Source organism: Eleutherodactylus coqui, chromosome 6 (genome assembly GCF_035609145.1).
Source record: "Eleutherodactylus coqui strain aEleCoq1 chromosome 6, aEleCoq1.hap1, whole genome shotgun sequence".
Classification (NCBI taxonomy): domain Eukaryota; kingdom Metazoa; phylum Chordata; class Amphibia; order Anura; family Eleutherodactylidae; genus Eleutherodactylus; species Eleutherodactylus coqui.
This window is the reverse complement of record NC_089842.1, coordinates 6,144,769-6,164,431: the sequence shown is the minus strand read 5'-3', so window position 1 is coordinate 6,164,431 and position 19,663 is coordinate 6,144,769. Positions and strand designations below refer to the sequence as shown.

The 19,663-nt window shown below is 49.6% G+C and overlaps 1 protein-coding gene across 3 annotated transcripts in view; it reads right to left on the bottom strand.

Annotated features, from left to right (window-relative positions):
- Positions 1–8,245: 8,245 nt before the first annotated feature.
- Positions 8,246–19,663, bottom strand: part of USP2 (ubiquitin specific peptidase 2) — an 80,093-nt gene continuing 68,675 nt past the window's right edge. For all 3 annotated transcript variants that reach the window (XM_066606093.1, XM_066606092.1, XM_066606095.1), the window contains 6 exons: positions 17,454–17,557; positions 15,647–15,727; positions 12,452–12,530; positions 11,022–11,129; positions 10,304–10,424; positions 8,246–9,333 (listed from right to left, as the gene is read on the bottom strand). In XM_066606093.1, the coding sequence (XP_066462190.1) occupies positions 9,246–9,333; positions 10,304–10,424; positions 11,022–11,129; positions 12,452–12,530; positions 15,647–15,727; positions 17,454–17,557 (581 nt within the window). In that variant the 3' untranslated portion in view covers positions 8,246–9,245. The remainder of the gene's footprint in view (positions 9,334–10,303; positions 10,425–11,021; positions 11,130–12,451; positions 12,531–15,646; positions 15,728–17,453; positions 17,558–19,663) is intronic.

Genomic DNA, 19,663 nt, shown 5'->3' with positions numbered 1-19,663 from the left:
GAGGGAAGGGCCTGGTTTAGTGGCCGTTGTTTTCTCTGTGGCCGAGCAGGATACTTCGTTCAAACATGTCCACGTCGCGGATCTCAGTGAGAGATACTAGGTTGTCGGGAAGGTTCCCTTGGGTCCACAGATCGCCTGGATGTCCTCGTCCAGGCTGGATCTTCCCGCTGAGGTCCTTTCTACTGAGGGAATAACTTTTGTTACAGTGTTTCTGGATTGTGGTGCACGCGTTAACTCGATTCATCGTGAAGTGGTCAAACGCTTGGGTTTAGGGATAAGAGCACTGGAGCATCTGATATTGACTCCCTTATCACAGAAAGTCCTGGAATATGTGGTCCCAGATGTACGTCTGAAGATGGGTTTGTTTCATACTGAGACTATTGCGCTGTATATCATGGAGATCCTTTGTCTTGGTGTATCTGGATGATATTCTTATTGTTTCTTCAGATTATCATTCTCATGTGTCACATGTCTGCCAGGTACTTCAGGCGTTGCGCGAGAATGACTTATTTGCTAAAAAAGAGAAATGTGTTTGAGGTTCAAGAAGTTTCCTTTCTGGGTCATATTATCACGTCGAAGGGTTCCAGGATGGACCTGAAGAAGGTTCAGGCGGTGCAAGACTGGGTGAGACCAGAAAATGTTAAAGCCCTGGAGAGGTTCTTGAGATTTGTTAATTATTATCGGAAGTTTATACAAGGATTTTCTGGAGTGGTGAAACAGACCAGAAGGGGGCGCTGTACATCTACATGGTCTCCTGAAGCTTTACATTTCTTTCAGACACTGAAAAGAAGTTTTGCGACAGCTCCAATTTTGGTGCAGCCGCATCTGTCCAGGCCCTTTGTAGTGGAGGTAGATGCCTAAGAGATTGGGGTTGCGCCGTTCTTTCTCCGGGTAATGACGCTCTGCGGAATCTTTGTCTCTGTGCCTTTTTCTCGCGAAAACTTTCTGCAGCAGAAAATTATGATACAGGGGACAGAGAACTGTTGGCCATCAAGCTGGCCCTTGAGGAGTGGCATCATTTCCTCGAAGGGGCACAACATAGTGACTGTGTTCACTGACCACAAAAACTTGATCTACCTTGACTCAGATAATTGGCTTAATCCGAGCCAAGCGTGGCGGTCATTGTTTTTTTGACGTCTCAACTTTGTGGACACCGTTCCGTCCCGGCAGTAAAAATGTCCAGGAGCGTGGTTCCAGTAGTTTCAGATGGATCTCTTGTGCATATTATAGGGGCCTTGTGTGGCGCAGAGTGTTAAGGCAGTCCTAAGCTCTCACTCATGAACTTAAGGTTGTGAGTTAAATCACCACTTGGTTCAGGTTGCAGCTCAAGGTTGACATTCTTCTCAGATTAATGGCTTGTCTGCCCTCTCTGAGGTTGGTAAAACGAGTACCCCAGCTTGCCTTGGAGGTACGAACTTGTCAGCCTCTGGCGTTGGCTCTGAGGGTAGGCTTTTTTGCTTTTGTTTTAGGTTCATTTGCAAATTCCGTCAGAGGTATACAGTCATCTGGGTCATCCGGGAATCAATAATACTAAGAAACTACTCACTACAAGTGACTTTTCCTAAAAGACTGTTACCTTTGGCGATTCCTGAGAAACCTTGGACTCGTTTGTCTATGGATTTTATTACAGATCTCCCACCTTCTGAGGGGAATGGTCGATTGCTTGAGGAAGATGTGCCATTTAGTGGCATTGCCCGGTCGCCCGAATACAAGACACTGTCAGATTCAGAGCAGCTCCCGCACTGACCCCGTGAGTCTTACACCCCCTGATGAGCTCACGCAGCACCGAGGGGAGCAAAGAACAAAAAGGCACCTGCAGGAGAAAGCAGAGGAGAGACAAGCTGCCTCCCCTGCTGGCTGTGTACTCGAGTCAAGCCTCATCAAAGTGCATTTTTGTTAAGTAGTACAAGTCTAGTGAGTAGTTAGATGGAAGAATGCCTCTACAGCGCCGCTTAGTGGAAGACAGCAATCCTACAAGTTAATGTCAGACCTTTTAAAGAGGCCTTGTGACAATGACTGGGAATATAAGAGTCTTCTGCAGAAGGAAGAGACCACCATGTACAAGCGGGCTGGTTGGGGCGTTCTGCCCCTCCTTACTGTGCAGGAGGTTTCTGACTTGGCCGGTGAGAGGCCAGTGATGTAGGTGAGGAGGAGTATGGCTCCTCCTAAGGGTGAAATCACACAGGCGGGTTTTATACACCAGTCCATCTGACAGCGATGTGTGTTAATAAACAGATTGATTCCAATATATGTATTCACGTGAGCAGGTCTGAAGGATCGCTGCAGGACCTAAATTGAGGAATTATTTCCTTTGGGGTCTTTAAAAAAAAAAAAAAAGAAATTTGCACTCAGAGGCGATGCAGCATTAAAGCAAAAACGCATTGTGCGTGCATGCAGAATCACAATATCGGTCCACGTTGCTCAGACCAACATCGCGCTTGCCCATATGAATGCACCCTTAGGAAGAGCACCTCCTGAGGAGTCTGATGAGGCCATGCTTGCTCAGCTGGGAGTTTCTTGCACCCTGCAGTGATCTCTTCCTTTGGAGAAGACTCCGGCTTTGGCTCATATTCTCAGTCATTGTTACAAGGCTTGTTAAAAGGTCTGACATTGACCTGCAGGAATGCTGCCCTCCAATAGGTGGCGCTGTAGCTGTATCTTTTGCAGACATTTGCCGGAGACACACAGATGGCTTTATAAGTCTCCTCACATTCTCCCTAAGGAAAAGCTATAGCCTTCCTGCCATAAGACGAGTGAGGGCAACCTGCTAGAGCGGCCCCGACAGCGGCCATATTGAGTAGCCAGTGACAGAGGGGCTCAAGTTTAGAACCTGTCAGAACTGGGAGAGGGAGGCCATACAGTTGTCAATTTATTCATCCACATAGAAGATTGATGGCAGACGTACACTATGCAAAGAGTTAAATTGTATGGGCAATATCAGGTGAATATTTAGAATAAGCTGCCATGTGTATGTGAGGTATAATATTACAGCTGACCATTATATGACTTGCATCCCGTTTTCCCATCTCCAAACTCAATCTTCAAATCTCAGTTCTTTCTGATCAAGTGGGTGTAGTCTGCTGATAAGATGTCTCCATACACTGTACACATAGGAGAGCAGGATCTCTTCTGTATGTGTACAGTGTATGGGGACATCCTAGCAGCAGTCTACACCCACCAGCTCAGAGATGGAAGAGATCCTGCTCTCCTATGTGTACAGTGTATGGAGACATCATAGCAGCAGTCTACACCCACCAGCTCAGAGATAGCCAAGAGATCCTGCTCTCCTATGTGTACAGTGTATGGAGACATCATAGCAGCAGTCTACACCCACCAGCTCAGAGATAGAGAAGAGATCCTGCTCTCCTATATGTACAGTGTATGGAGACATCATAGCAGCAGTCTACACCCACCAGCTCAGAGATAGAGAGAGAGAAGAGATGCTCTCCTATGTGTACAGTGTATGGAGACATCATAGCAGCAGTCTACACCCACCAGCTCAGAGATAGAGAAGAGATCCTGCTCTCCTATGTGTACAGTGTATGGAGACATCATAGCAGCAGCCTACACCCAGCAGCTCCGAGATAGAGAAGAGATCCTGCTCTCCTATGTGTACAGTGTATGGAGACATCATAGCAGTCTACACCCACCAGCTCAGAGATAGAGAAGAGATGCTCTCCTATGTGTACAGTGTATGGAGTCATCATAGCAGCAGTCTACACCCACCAGCTCAGACACAGAGAAGAGATCCTGCTCTCCCATGTGTACAGTGTATGGCGACATCATAGCAGCAGTCTACACCCACCAGCTCAGAGATAGAGAAGAGATCCTGCTCTCCTATGTGTACAGTGTATGGAGGCATCATAGCAGCAGTCTACACCCACCAGCTCAGAGCTAGAGAAGAGATCCTGCTCTCCTATGTCTGCAGTGTATGGAGACATCATAGCAGCAGTCTACACCCACCAGCTCAGAGATAGAGAAGAGATCCTGCTCTCCTATGTGTACAGTGTATGGAGACATCATAGCAGCAGCCTACACCCAGCAGCTCCGAGATAGAGAAGAGATCCTGCTCTCCTATGTGTACAGTGTATGGAGACATCATAGCAGTCTACACCCACCAGCTCAGAGATGGAAGAGATCCTGCTCTTTAATGTGTACAGTGTATGGAGACATCAAAGCAGCAGTCTACACTCACCACCTCAGAGATAGAGAAGAGATCCTGCTCTCCTATGTGTACAGTGTATGGAGACATCAAAGCAGCAGTCTACACTCACCACCTCAGAGATAGAGAAGAGATCCTGCTCTCCTATATGTACAGTGTATGGAGACATCATAGCGGCAGTCTACACCCACCAGCTCAGAGATAGAGAAGAGATCCTGCTCTCCTATGTGTACAGTGTATGGAGACATCATAGCAGCAGTCTACACCCACCAGCTCAGAGATGGAAGAGATCCTGCTCTCCTATGTGTACAGTGTATGGAGACATCATAGCAGTCTACACCCACCAGCTCAGAGATGGAAGAGATCCTGCTCTCCCATGTGTACAGTGTATGGCGACATCATAGCAGCAGTCTACACCCACCAGCTCAGAGACAGAGAAGAGATCCTGCTCTCCTATGTGTACAGTGTATGGAGACATCATAGCAGTCTACACCCACCAGGTCAGAGATAGAGAAGAGATCCTGCTCTTTAATGTGTACAGTGTATGGAGACATCAAAGCAGCAGTCTACACTCACCACCTCAGAGATAGAGAAGAGATCCTGCTCTCCTATGTGTACAGTGTATGGAGACATTATAGCAGCAGTCTACACCCACCAGCTCAGAGATAGAGAAGAGATCCTGCTCTCCTATGTGTACAGTGTATGGAGACATCATAGCAGCAGTCTACACCCACCAGCTCAGGGATGGAGAAGAGATCCTGCTCTCCTATGTGTACAGTGTATGGAGACATCATAGCAGCAGTCTACACCCACCAGCTCAGAGATAGAGAAGAGATCCTGCTCTCCTATGTGTACAGTGTATATAAAGCGTCATTGCAGCAGCCTAGACCCACCAGAATAGGGAGAGAAGAGATCCTGCTCTTCTATGTGTGCAGTGTATGGAGACATCATAGCAGCAGTCTACACCCACCAGCTCAGGGATAGAGAAGAGATACTGCTCTCCTATCTCTGAGCTGGTGGGTGTAGACTGCTGCTATGATGTCTCCATACACTGTACACATAGGAGAGCAGGATCTTTTCTCCATCTCGGAGCTGCTGGGTGTAGACTGCTGCTATGATCTCTCCATACACTGTACACATAGGAGAGCAGGATCTCTTCTCCATCCCTGAGCTGGTGGGTGTAGACTGCTATGATGTCTCCATACACTGTACACATAGGAGAGCAGGATCTCTTCTCTATCTCCGAGCTGGTGGGTGTAGACTGCTACTATGATGTCTCCATACACTGTACACATAGGAGAGCAGGATCTCTTCTCTATCTCCGAGCTGGTGGGTGTAGACTGCTACTATGATGTCTCCATACACTGTACACATGGGAGAGCAGGATCTCTTCACTATCTCTGAGCTGGTGGGTGTAGACTGCTGCTATGATGCCTCCATACACTGTACACATAGGAGAGCAGGATCTCTTCTCTATCTCTGAGCTGGTGGATGTAGACTGCTGCTATGATGTCTCCATTCACTGCACACATAGGAGAGCACAATCTCTTCTCCATCCCTAAGCTGGTGCGTGTAGTCTGCAGCTCTGATGTCATGGTGGAGACTTGTATTGCTAGGATTCAGCACAAACCCCTAAACATGTTGGTTTCAGGATAAAATGTTCCAGTTTCATCTGATCGCACTATCCAGAGTGCAATACTAAGAACAGCCAAGATTCTGAGCAGAACCCTCAAAAGGCCCAGTCCTCTGGTAGAGAATCCGAGGATGTGTGAAGAGGCCACAGCCTCTACACTACATACTAGGCACAGAACCATCTTTAGGCCCATAGGTTGCCCTAACAACTCACTGGCACCATGATTGTGTTGACGGGGACCAGTGGGCGGACAGACGCAGCGCCCTCCCTGTGGTCAATAGCTTGGTTCACCATTCACGTAGTCAGAGGTGGCATCTTCTGCAGGGCAAGGCTCTGTAATGCAGCTGCGCTCCTGCGGCAGATCTCCCGGGTGCCCGGAGCCCACCTACGAGTTCACCATAACAGGAGTTACCACCTGACTGCCACATCCATTGTGTTTTTTGCGATTCCTCATTTATAGCAGTGAAGGAGGCGCGGAGCCGGGCGGGTTTTTAAAACAGTATAATTCAGATCTGTGCATTTGCATAGAACACATAGGGTCCTTACGGTTACAGCAGAACGCTTTACAAATTCTACACACTTACATGGTAAGCACCAGCTCAGTGTGGCCTGAGAGGGGGTGTGGGTGACCCCAAAATAGTCGCTGTCCGAGAGATGCGGCAGGTCCAGTTCACTCCATGGTTATACAGTAAATGTTACACACTCACACGGCTCGTCGTCTCACATAGCATACATACAAGGCTCCGCACTACATACGTGTGCTGCTCCAGCATACAGAGACGCTCAGTAGTTCTTTACAGTGCAAATACAATCAAGTTATTGCTAATACTGCCAGATCCAACGGATCCAGCTAAAAATCCAACAGATCCAGCTAAAGATCCAACAGATCCAGCTAAAGATCCAACAGATCCAGCTAAAGATCCAACAGATCCAGCTAAAGATCCGGGTGTGGAGGGAAGGCGCACAGAGCCAGGTCTGTCTAGAAGCAGAGCGAGGTGGAAGCTCGGAAGCCTCAATGTCACCGGCGGAGAGGCAATGCCACAATTAGGGAGATCAAAACTAGTGCAAAAGAAAAATGGAGGCGTTGTCTGTAGTAACAAGTAGGGTCACAACTCCCCCCCTCCCACCCCGGCTGGAAAACAGCAGCTGAATCTAATGGCTGATTTAAGCCCATTGTGGTAGACTCCTTGGTCGATCACCTATCCATAGAATAGATAAAAGTCCGATCGGTGGAGGTCTCTCCACTGAGACCCCCACCCATCCTGAAAACAGGGTTCTCTCCTCACTGCAACCGTCGGAGACTGAATGGAATGCCGGTCACACATGTGCGGTGCCGCGCCATTCATTTTCAATAGGACCGCCTAGATAGCAGCGTACAAGCGCTTGGCTATTTCCGGCAGCCCCACTGAATTGAATCGAGCGGCGCCACGCATGTACGACCGCCGCTCCATTGACTCTCTATGTGACTGCAGGCTGGTGCAGCATGGGAGACACGGGGTCTCCGTTCTCAGGATCAGTAGGGGGTTTCAGTGGTAAATGCCCCATGATCCGACTTTTATCACCCATCTTGTGGTACGACCCCTTGAGGGGTATTCCCATCTCAGACCTTCCTTGCATATCTACAGGATATGCCGTAGAAGTCAACAACTGAGATTACACCTCTATTGAATCAGGGACCCCACCTACCCTGAATGAGGGGGCCAGGAGGACAGAAACAGTCAAGCACCCTGCGGTACACCGTTTTATCGTTGCCCCTGAATTTAACAGCAGTTAACACGCCATGCCAGCACCGCAAGGCTAACTTCACCATGGCGAGCATGATATGGGGTCGTGAGTCCCGGGCCCCACCATATGGGGTCGTGAGTCCCGGGCCCCACCATATGGGGTCGTGAGTCCCGGGCCCCACCATATGGGGTCGTGAGTCCTGGGCCCCACCATATGGGGTTGTGAGTCCCGGGCCCCACCATATGGGGTCGTGAGTCCCGGGCCCCCCATATCGCGCTCCCCACCATGTGATTCCCCTGCGAATGCAAAGCATATTCAGAAGCTGCAAAAACAGCACAACTCCCACTGACTTCTATGGGAGTTACAGTCACAAATGCAGCTCCGCTGTTTCAGTCATCCTGGCCACCTTGTAATCAGCCATACTAGACAAACGTGGAAACTCCCCTTTAATGTGCATTCTAATTCCTTCTGTGTTCATCATCTCATCTTAAGCCCTTGGATACGAATGACTCCCAAGCTGTATTGACTCCTGTGAAAAATTCCAATTTCTACATCATTAAAGGGGTTGTACCAAGACTGCAAGTTACCTCCTATTCTGTGCATAGGGAATAACTTGAAATTCTGGTACAACCCCTTTAAGGACCTACTTGTCTGCACACTCAGCTTAGTGCCCAGACTGGCTGGTCGGACAGCAGACGCCTTCCAATAAACCAAACAGTCCTTCATCCCAATTATCGATGCAATCAGCAATAATGCCTCGTGACGTGTGCTGACCAGTGCACCGCCCCTTTAATAACCTTCTCAAAAAGTCTTCCAAGATGCAAGATGTGGGCGCGTACGGGACGTCCTGATGAGCTGGAATAAGACATCTCCAGTAATGTTCATATCAGCAACTGCAGCTTCTAACTCTTGACTTTCGACCTTTGACCTTGGACACACAACTTGTGATTCGCCTTCAGTGCGGTGCAGAATAAATAGGACTTCACGCCGAGAAATAAAAATATACAAAAAATAGCGGTTTTTGTCTTCAGTCCGCCTATATAACACTGTTGTGGATGCCACACAAGTCTCACGCAGTGCATGGATACATCATGTGGTCCCCACTGGTCACACGGTTGGGTTACAAGTGGTCACGTCTTCCACTCCACACAGTAAGTCATACCACGGATACCTGCGGACGGCTCCAGCTGATAGGAAGCGCATCACTATTTACAATGGTGGCCATCCATACGTCGGACATTCCTCATTACAGCGGCCCCTTCTCTCCACCGGAGGCGCCGCCGTGTAGTAAATGAACAGTCGATGAGATGAAGGTCTGACATTAATGAGACGAAGCTTTCCTGAGATCGGTTTATAGTTCTGATCAGTACTTGGAATCCATGACACTTCCTCTCCCAACACCCCAGATAGATCAGCAGCAACGGCCAGTCTGGGCAGAATGACCCGGGTCCAGCGTTAATAAATATCACATGATCAGGCAGCCGATGCAGCGCCATCTTGTCTGGGCTCGGAGATCCTTCTTGCATGGTCATCTGGCCCAGTTTAAGGCCAACGAGCCGCTCCGTGGCCCTGCAGGTAAGGCACCGGGTGAGTGAATGTAATGCTGGTGTTCCAAGAAGTAACCGTCCTGTTGCTCACTACACTTTAATTGTAGGTTTACGTGGGAGCCGTTTGTAGGTCGCACAGGTGATTGCGAGTGTCCCCACTCATTACCGGGGGTGGAGGCTACATTCTTGAGGACGGCCCCGAGAGCTCATAAAACAGAACATAAGCGTCGCTGCTCCGGACCTGGCTGGAAGACATCGCCGTCACCCTGAGGAGGCAAGGAGACGGTTAATAATCATCTTTACTTATATAGCGCCAACATATTCCGCAGCGCTTAAGGCTACAACCATGTAAAACTCCTCACAAAACCTACCACTAGGGGACGCTGTACTAATGACTAGGGCTAGCCATTGTTACATGATGTGCAGTCTAATTTATTACATAACTGCAAGGAACGGCCCCTTTATTAGACCCCGGCGCTCTCACGATTGGCGCCCCCTGTACGGTAATTCTCCCCGTGACCCCGGAGCATAAAGTCATGTGACCAGTTTTCGTGGATCAGTTTCAGTGTGAATCCACATTAGATGGGAAAGTCAAGTGATTGAAGCGACGTTCAACGAGGCCGGTCATCGGTGCTAGACTAGCCGGGGGCTCACTGCCAACATCATGGGGTTCTCTGATATAATCATGTGGAGAGTATACAGAGAATGGCGCGATCGAGGAAAAACATCCAGCGAAAGGGGATCCTGCGGACGGAAACAACTCCTCACTGAAAGGGGTCGGAGGAGGATGTCAGGAATCGTTCTGACCAACAGGCTGCACAGTCAGCTGAATACAACGCTGGAGCTCCAACTAACATGTCCGAACGCACAACTCGCCGTTCCTCCGCACGGATGGTATAACAGCAGACGACCAGTTCCAGCGCCATTGTGTATTAGAGAAACAGCAAGTCAATGCAAAAAGGGTGTAAAACTGAGCAGCGGAAAACATCTCCTGGTCAGATGCATCCATGCTGATGGGAAAGTCAGAATTTGGCGCAAGCAGCATGAATTAATGGCCCCTTCCTGCTAGGCTAGTGGAAGTGCAGCAATGGTTTGGGGGAAGCTTTTCTTGGCTCACCCCGGATCCTCCGATACCCGTGGATGGACCTCACAAAGAGGGTCCAATGCTCCTAGATGGGGGTCTCTATATAAACTGCGGTCACTTTGCCCTTTCTGGAGCAGCAGTTTGATAATTACCGCGAGTCGTTGAAGGTGTGCCACTCTCCATTGTTGGGGTTCTTGCAGTACGCTGTATAGTGTCCTCCCATGGTGGTACCCGAGTGGTTGGACACCGCGTAGAGATTATAGGTGGCGTGACCTGCGGAGAGACAACGCAAGAAACATCAGCAGGGATATAGCAATCAGTATATAACAGCACCCACAGACGCCGGCAGCCAAGCTGAACCCCAACTTCATTACCACCAAGTCCCCACATCCTAGTGATACATTAACCCCCTGTAGCTGCTTCCTGCTCACACGGTTAGGACATCAAAAGGTCCTTCTGCTACGGCAACCCGTCTGCTTCAGGGTGTCCCTGTGTGCATACAGAAGAGACGCTGCCCCCTGGGGGAGACATGCAAGTGATGCACAGTACGCAAGGAAAAGAACACCTCTAGAACTCATTAGAGCTAAACAGCCAATTAAATTGGGACGGGGTTGTGTCTCATGCGCAAAACCCAAGCCCCGCCAGCGAAAAACGTACTGCCAAATACGCCGATGAGCGCTCAAAAACACCCGTTCATGGTACCAATCCGCTGCGCTGAGTCAGGCATAATTGCTTGCGTGAAGCCGCCCTTCGAGGAGGTCAGATGATGCCCCCTTCTGACCGGATCTACATAATGCTGCACTCGGCATATGTATATATATATATTCCCCAGAAACGCAGTAGCGGCGCCCCCTCCGACAAGTCACTTACTGCTGGGCTCGGAGGAGAATTCACGCAAGTCTAGATCTTTTAGCGGGAAATTCACAAAGGTGGAGAGTTTGCTGCTTCTGATGCGGCCTTCAGAGAACCTCTTCAGATCTAAAGGGGAGGAAAGCTAAGGAACAAAACTTGTGGAAAGGTAGAAACACAGACTTCAGGGAAATGGAGGAAAGGGGGTGCAGAGAGGAGGGGGAGGGGGTGTAGAAGAAATCTTGAAGAGGCTGTGAGGAGCAGCCAGTGGAGCAGCAAAGGAACAGATGAAGATGTAGCAGGTCCGGTCAGACGTCTGGAGGCGGCCGCTGCAGGCAGCCTTCTGGATCGCGGTTAAAGCAGTTTTCCGGGCAAAAACTTTTGATGAGCTATCCTCAGGATAAGTCATCAATAGTTAATCACCATGGGACCTGCCGCACGGGGTCACCGAGAATCACCACATAGCCCGGCTGGCTGTCATTGCAGCAGGGCGGACGGGCATCATAGAAGGTGGCACCAGAAGTGGCCTAACTGGCTTCACTCCCATTGAAATGATTAGGAGCTGAATTCCACTTCCTCCTTTGGGGGTCGACCGCAAAGTTTAATAGGAGACTTCAGCTCCCACTGATTTCACTAGGAAAGCCAGCTAGGCCACTTCCAGTACGGTCTACTATGGCGCACGTCAGGACCGCTGCATAGCTGGTCAGGCAATCGCCAGGGATCCCATGCAGCAGGTCCCCGGCGATTAACCATTGGTGACTCTCTGAGGACAGCTCACCCATAGTGTATACTTGGAAGAACCCTTTAAATACTTCGAAGTTACTTTGCGGGACAGCGGGGCGAGTCGAGGAACGAGGGAAGGGGTGGGGTAAGCTATAGAGTAGATGGATTGAAGCGACAGAGGAGGTTGTTGCAGCGATCTGGGCAAAAGATGAGGGGGCATAAGGTAGTTTGTTAACTCGAGGTTATAAGGCGGCACGTAAAATGTTTTTTTGAGGTGGTAAGAGGTGTTTTTGGATGGGTGATCTGAATCAAAGGTTACCCCAGGGCAGCGGACTTGTGAAGATATGTGAACTATTAACTGTGAGTGGGTGGAATGGGATGAGGAAGCGGCGGTCCACCTGAGAGTCTACAGACAGCGGCTCCAATTCATGTGAAAGGCCTGTAATAGTTTTCCTGGCCACTACTGAACAGATCCGTCCGGCTGCAGCCCAGGGGGAGTCGTAGATCAGGGGGCGTCTAAAGCTGCGGCCACGTAGATCAGCCAATCTGCAGAGCAGACTCACAAGTAGGGCGGCCGGTTCAATATCATCCATAATGCAGTGAAAGGTACGGGCCGGAGAAGGATGGCAACGCCGGGTAGGACAGAAGTCTGAACACTTAGCAGCGTTTATAGCCGAGGAATCGGAAGCAACAAGGTCACATGACACGGGCATCAATGGGAAGGATACGCAGGACAAGGATCCGGGGGAACTTCTGGATGGTGAATTTCTTGGTGCATCGGCGTCGAGCTTTACATCTACAGCAGGTCTGAGGAAGAGAAGAGATCATTATGTACCTCTGTACATTATACAGTCTGCAGGTCCTCATACAGTCTGCAGGTCCTCATACAGTCTGCAGGTCCTCATACACTCTGCAGGTCCTCATACACTCTGCAGGTCCTCATACACTCTGCAGGTCCTCATACACTCTGCAGGTCCTCATACACTCTGCAGGTCCTCATGCAGTCTGCAGGTCCTCATGCAGTCTGCAGGTCCTCATGCAGTCTGCAGGTCCTCATACAGTCTGCAGGTCCTCATACACTTGTGGCCAAAAACAGACTGCAAGATTTAAAGAACACAAACGGCAAAATGTGAAAACCAGAAAGTGTCTTTGGTTACTGAAGTACAAATAGCAGCATTTTATGGGTTTTTAAACTCTTGACAAATACATGAAGTTTAGGCAGACTCCATATTTACAGCGCTGCCCTTACTTTCCAAGACTTCTACAATTCGCCCCGACAGGCTGGAGATCAGCTTCTGCGCCCAGTCCTGCCTGGTGACGGCCGTTCTCCCTAATCACTGTTGGGGTTCAGCACAGTTTATGTTTTTGCCTGTCCTCCTGCTTTTTGAGGATTGACCGCAGGTTCCCAATGGGATGAGATCTGGGGAGTTTCTCGGCCACGGACACAATATATCACTGTTTTGTTCGTTGAGCCACTTAGTTATCCCATCTGCCTTGTGACACGAGGTCCATCATGCTGAGGAAGTCTTGATCACCACCAGATCACTCCTGGACGGCTGGGAGAAGTTGAGGTCTTTCTTGGAGGATTGTCTGGAGAAGAGGCGAGCGCTGCCATGAGTCCGGTGTTGTGCCAGCAGTAACGCCATCCTGAGAGCCTTCATGGGTGGGGAAGAACGGGCGCCATCAGGCAGGATTTGGCGCAGAAGCCGATATCTAACATGTCAGGGCGAAGTGCAGAAGTCTTGGAAAATAGGGGCCAGCGCTGTAAATATGGAGGCTTTGCCTAAACAGTCAATAAAAGTGTAAAGACCTGTGAAATGCTAATAATTGTACTTCAGTAACCATGGAAACATCCGACTAAAAAGAGTGAAGACACAAACTGTGAAAACCAAAAGGTTTCAGGTCCCAAAACTGCAGACCATAAAAACCATTGTGTGCATAAGGGCAACGTCAGACAGCAGAGCGGCGCTGCTTACCCCCGCAGGTCAGGTGATCAGGACTGCACAGTCAGACTGCAGAGCGGCGCTGCTTACCCCCGCAGGTCAGGTGATCAGGACTGCAGAGTCAGACAGCAGACCGGCGCTGCTTACCCCCGCAGGTCAGGTGATCAGGACTGCAGAGTCAGACAGCAGACCAGCGCTGCTTACCCCCGCAGGTCAGGTGATCAGGACTGCACAGTCAGACAGCAGACCAGCGCTGCTTACCCCCGCAGGTCAGGTGATCAGGACTGCACAGTCAGACTGCAGAGCGGCGCTGCTTACCCCCGCAGGTCAGGTGATCAGGACTGCACAGTCAGACTGCAGAGCGGCGCTGCTTACCCCCGCAGGTCAGGTGATCAGGACTGCACAGTCAGACAGCAGACCAGCGCTGCTTACCCCCGCAGGTCAGGTGATCAGGACCGCACAGGCGACGCAGCCTCCGGCATTACTGCGCTCCATCTACAATTCGGAACAACTACTTGTTGGGGGAAGTTGGACTGGCCCTTTGACCACTCAAGGGAAACGGATTGCTTCCCGGGGGTACTATTGGCATACTATGCATCTTGGAGTGGATAACAGGCTGACAGGTAACGTCACGGATGAGAGCGCTGCTCCGGTACGCAGTTGTCCCAGGTAGCCTCCGTTTTGACTTGCTGCAGCATCTGCTGTGCGGACCAGATGAGACTCCCCGTGTGAATGCAGGAAGTGCAGCGTCAGTCCGAGAGACCTGGACCAATATTGCGCTCTTAGGCTCGTCTCACACGGGCAATAGCGATTTTTGCCATGAGAAAAAAAAAGCTAGATTGGGTCCTTGTTGACTGCGATCTTTGAACGTCAGCGGCGCCTCTTCAGGGAATAATCGTGCATCGCGTGTGATTAAAAAACAAAACAAAATTTTTTAATCACAAAAGTCAATGGGACTTTCTAATGTTAATCGCAACGCTGTTTGTTGGGCTGCGATGCGATAAAAGGCAGGCTCCATGGGGATGTATGGGAGATAAAACCACACAAACATCAGACAGATGGGACACGCAGAAGTGAAAACCATCACCGAAGGGAAGGAAACCGCTGGAAATCATTGGTTTCCTAAACGGCTTGTTTACTGAGGAATTAGGCAAAAATTGCGCGATTTCCTCACCCGTAAACCTGCAATTTAAAATCGTGAATGTGATGCGTTTTGCGAGGAAACAAACAGACATCCCGTCTCCGCAGACAGACAGAATAAACAGACCGTTCAGGACCAGAAATAAGACAAGCTGCGGAGTAGAGAGACTGGAGTCCGAGAGGAAGGAAGAGAGCAACGTCCGGGCGGTGGGCCCCCAGGAACGCGATAACGTTACCCCACAGCGGCCCTTTCCAACCAATCACCATGATCAGAGAATATGGACAAGGGTCTAACAAGGAGTCTGCAATAATCCTGAAGGAACCGGAATGTATTCTCCCATACAGACCCGCATGAACTGGAATATGGCGCACAAACGCTTCTGTATGTCCGTCCAAAATGTGCATGAAGGCTGTCAGGACACCAACTGCTACTGCGCCGCGCTGCCCGTGCGCCACCAGACACGTCTCAGCTGGTATGTACTGCATGGTAAGTGCTGCTCCATTCGGCTACCAGTAACTCCTGCGGACTTGTTGCCTTGACCCCTCCTGCAGTCACTGCGGCTCGGTGCGCACCGCCTGCGGGCTGCATCTGACAGTCCAAGTGCCGACTGACCTACATGGACTGCGCATTGACTTGCATTAGTGGGTCCCATGCCACGATTCTCCATGTGTTTAGCCCTATGGTTTATAGTTGGGCCACGTGTGGTTGGTAGACGTACCCAGATAGTACCCTAAAACACTCAAGTGTGCCGGAGGCCGAACAAGAAGCAAGTGCGCCTCGGTACAAATCTCGACATTCGGGACTATGCGGGTCTAGATGCAACATTCAGAGACACTTACTGGCTTCTCATCCCCATCCAACACATCTTCCTTCGTGAAGAGGCGGATGCAGTCCATTAGGGAGACCTCAGGAACGCTCTTCTGGAGAGGAGAGAAGCATATAAGAACATTCTGTAGCATCAGTGGAGCAGCAACACGTCACTGATCAGATTATACAATCTACTGCAAAACGGAAAAGAGAAACATCTAAAGGCCCATTTACACGCAAAAATCTTTCAAATGATTGAAAGATTGACAGTTTTAGCGATCGTTTTGCATAAAGTGTTAATAGACACTAATGTCTATTAACACTTTATCAGCTTCATTTGCGAGTAAAAGGGCCTCCGGGAGCTGTTTGCAGAGTCCAGCATGTGGTCTGAGCTCTGCACACAGCTCCATTGTTCTGGCAAGGGATGTTGGCAGAATACAATGTAATCTCCGACTCCGGTGAAGAACACAGCATGTGGTCCCTCTCATCTCTCTCCGGCTGAATGATGGATTTTAAGCTCACCTTAAAATCATTGTTCAGCCAAAGAGTGAAAGATGGAAGTGTTTACACGCAACGATTATCGCTCATATGCCATCGTTTGAACAAATTTAGATTGATAATCGTTGCGTGTAAATGGGCCCTTAGAGACCACAGAGCTCATTTATCACAATTAAGATACTTTCCTGGCTCTTTGCATTAGGAAGGGCAGCGGGCTGACCTCCAGATTTATCAACCCTCCTGTTTCAGACATTTAGCATTATGCTCACAGGTTGCCCCCTCTCCTACTTCTTGTATCGGGGTATATAGAGTTATCCTCTATGCCGACAGTCCCTGCATGAATGAAGCACAGGACGCACCTCCATTTATATCAACGACCGGGCCAGAGGCGGTTAAGGGCTCGTACTTGGCAATTTCCTATACTGGCATAGAAATGAATGAAGCAGCAGAGTGAATGAATGAAGCAGCAGAGTGAATGAATGAAGCAGCAGAGTGAATGAATGAAGCAGCAGAGTGAATGAATGAAGCAGCAGAGTGAATGTGCATTCTCTGCTCCACTCATTGCTGAACTCTCTGAAACCTGTTTTTGAGATTGTTGGGGGCCAACCGCTGGCTAATCGGCAAGTTACCCCCCATCCTGTGGAAAAGGGGGATTCCCAGAAATAAAAAAAACAAGATTTCCAACACAGAAAAATGGCACCAAACTGGGTCGGCCTTCTATACTGGTGTGCAGCTCAGCGGGCCCCACATACCAGTGAATAAGCCCCGGGGCCCCTGCTGCTCATTATGGCTTCAAAGCAAAAAAAAAAGAAGTACTTTCTGTTAACCACTTCAGGACCCCCAAGTGTATAGAACTGTCCTGCGGCCATGATGCATGTATGCAGCGCGCCATAACTAGTGGCCAGCAGCGGTCAGAGGTAGATGCCGCCGGCCTCAGACTAAAAAGAGAAAAAACAAAAGAAAATAAAGGGACAAATCTCAGGTCCTAAAGTGGCTAAACTACGATGGAGGGGCCTTAAAGGGGCATTCAAGATGGTGGATTCTTATTAAAGAGGTACTCTCATCCAAGATGGAGGGGTCTTAAAGGGGTTTTCTAATCCCAGATGGTGAATTCTTAAAGGGGTTTTCTAATCCCAGATGGTGAATTCTTAAAGGGGTATTCTCATCCAAGATGGTGGATTCTTATTAAAGGGGTATTCTCATCCAAGATGGAGGGGTCTTAAAGGGGTATTCTCATCCAAGATGGTGGATTCTTAAAGGGGTTTTCTCATCCGAGATGGTGACTTCTTAAAGGGGTATTCTCATCTAAGACTTTCCCAGCACACTGGATGCCATTCATACCTTAGCAATCGGTAGGGACAAGTCCCAGAAGGGGTCAAACACAGTTGAGCAATATCCACATTCGGTGCAGGTAAGGGAACTCTTCAGCTGCCCCACAAACAGTTCTGGAAGAAGACGGAAGAACAATTACATTAAGGACAGACCTCAGACATACTTGGTAAAGCCTTCACCCCTTCCCGTTTGTATCAGTGCCGCTTCCTAACAGGCAGTACTAATGTGCCCCTACAGACCGCCCCCCTCCTGACCTCGGGGTCTCTGGGCAGAGGCTCATCTGCTTCAAATATCACCAAATACGGATTGCCAGATAGGAAACCTTTGTTACCACCGGCACCGAACAAGCGGGCGCCCGGCAGATTCTGCATCCTGCCAACACCCAGGCTGGATCGTCGACTACAGCATAAAGGCGACCGTCCGGTCCTGGAGAAACAAGGATGGCCGAGCTGCCTCTCTGATGCACATAGTATGGTCGGCGGTGTGGACAGCACTGGTGTAGTCGTATACTACTGATACATACTAATGCACAGTGTGCACCAGGTAGTCAGGGAAGCGCTGCGGCCATCTTTGTTTCTTCAGGCCCTAATGGGGGGGGGGGGGGGGGGGAATTAGATATATATTAAGTAAAAAAAAAAAAAAAGTCACCAATAGGTGGCGCTGTAGCTATGCAAATCATGCTGCAGATGTTCAATATGTCTCCTTGGCTATCAACAACACTCTGCCTTCCACCTCTGAACAGTCAGATGTATTCCCTACAACATGCCGACTAACGCGGGCCTTCAGATCTGAGGACACCGATGCAGATCTAAGTCAATGTATCATCATCATCATCATCGCAGGCCCGACGGCCGGATACACGATGCACAGCCAAGGAGGAGCCCGGATCCAATCAGTACTGGAAGAACGGCAGCACAGGAGGTGCGATATACATCAGTATCCAGACGGAACATATAATATATACACGGAGGGGGGGAGGGGCTTTAGTTCTGAGTATCGTTAGCTTGACAACGACTTTAAATAAGTAGAAACGTTGCTGCTTTTTGTGGCACGGAGGAACAAGGAGCATCTCTGATGTATGCGGCACCGCCGATGAGCCATTCATCCATCACTGATGCAGATCTGTCATCGTGGGCTTTGTCGGCTGCAGCGCCACCTAATGGCCACTTTTCTACTAGACCTTTTTTCCCCATTAAATGGCAGGAGGATCGTCTGAAGTGTCTGAATTGTAACTTATTTGGAGTCGCTGCGAACTTGATGCAGAATCCGCGCTGTAGATTCGGAACAGTAAAGTTAGGCCTCCCTCACACAGGCGTTTGCAGAAACGTGTTTCAACGCTGCGCTTACTGCAGATTCCGCCCGGTTTTAGCGGCGCTGGCATTCTTTATGCCAGCGTTTTGGTTGTGTTTTCAGCACAGCTGAAGTCGTAGCCAAGGATGCTGAAAAAAAAAAAAAAAAAATTCAATACTCACCTAGCAGCTGCAGTCCGGGTTCCGGCCGCTGACCTCTGCTGCTGCTCCGGACTTCCCCTGCACTGACAGATGATCTATTGCTGTAAGCGACGTTTGAGAATCCCCCAATAGATTGCTGTGATTGGTTCTCGGTGCTGGCTCGATGCCCAATCACAGCCATTCATTTTCTGCCTGAGCCAATTGGAGCCAGCAAGCTCTGATTGGCTGAGACAGTTAATGAATGGCTATGATTGGGCATCGAGAACCAATCACAGCAATCTATTGCTGGAGGCGGGATTCTCAAAGCTCGCTTACAGCAATAGACATGTCAGTGCAGGGTAGGCCCGGAGCAGCGGCAGAGATCAGCGGCCAGTGCCCGGGCAGCAGCTGAGTATTGCTTTTTTTTCCCCCTTTAGTCCTAGCTACACTGGATGGATTTTCAGGTTAGGGCTTATATTGCAAGCCCTGCCCCCGAAAATTGGTGTGCGGTTAACACTGCCAAAACGCGGCACCAAGTCCTGCTGAAACTGCTGCCCATTCATTTCAATGGACGACACACGGCTGAAAACATCCAAATATAGAACATGCAACGCTGTCAAAGTGCGCCATTGAAGACGCTGCGTTTTCAGCCTTGTGTGAGCAGCCCCAATGAAATGAATGGGTGCGCTGTACAGCGTTTAGCGTCTGGGGGGGGGGGGGGGGGGGGGCCTTACTCTTTAATCATCAGCAAAACTTCCTGTAACTTTATCAATTAAGGTTCAAAACTCA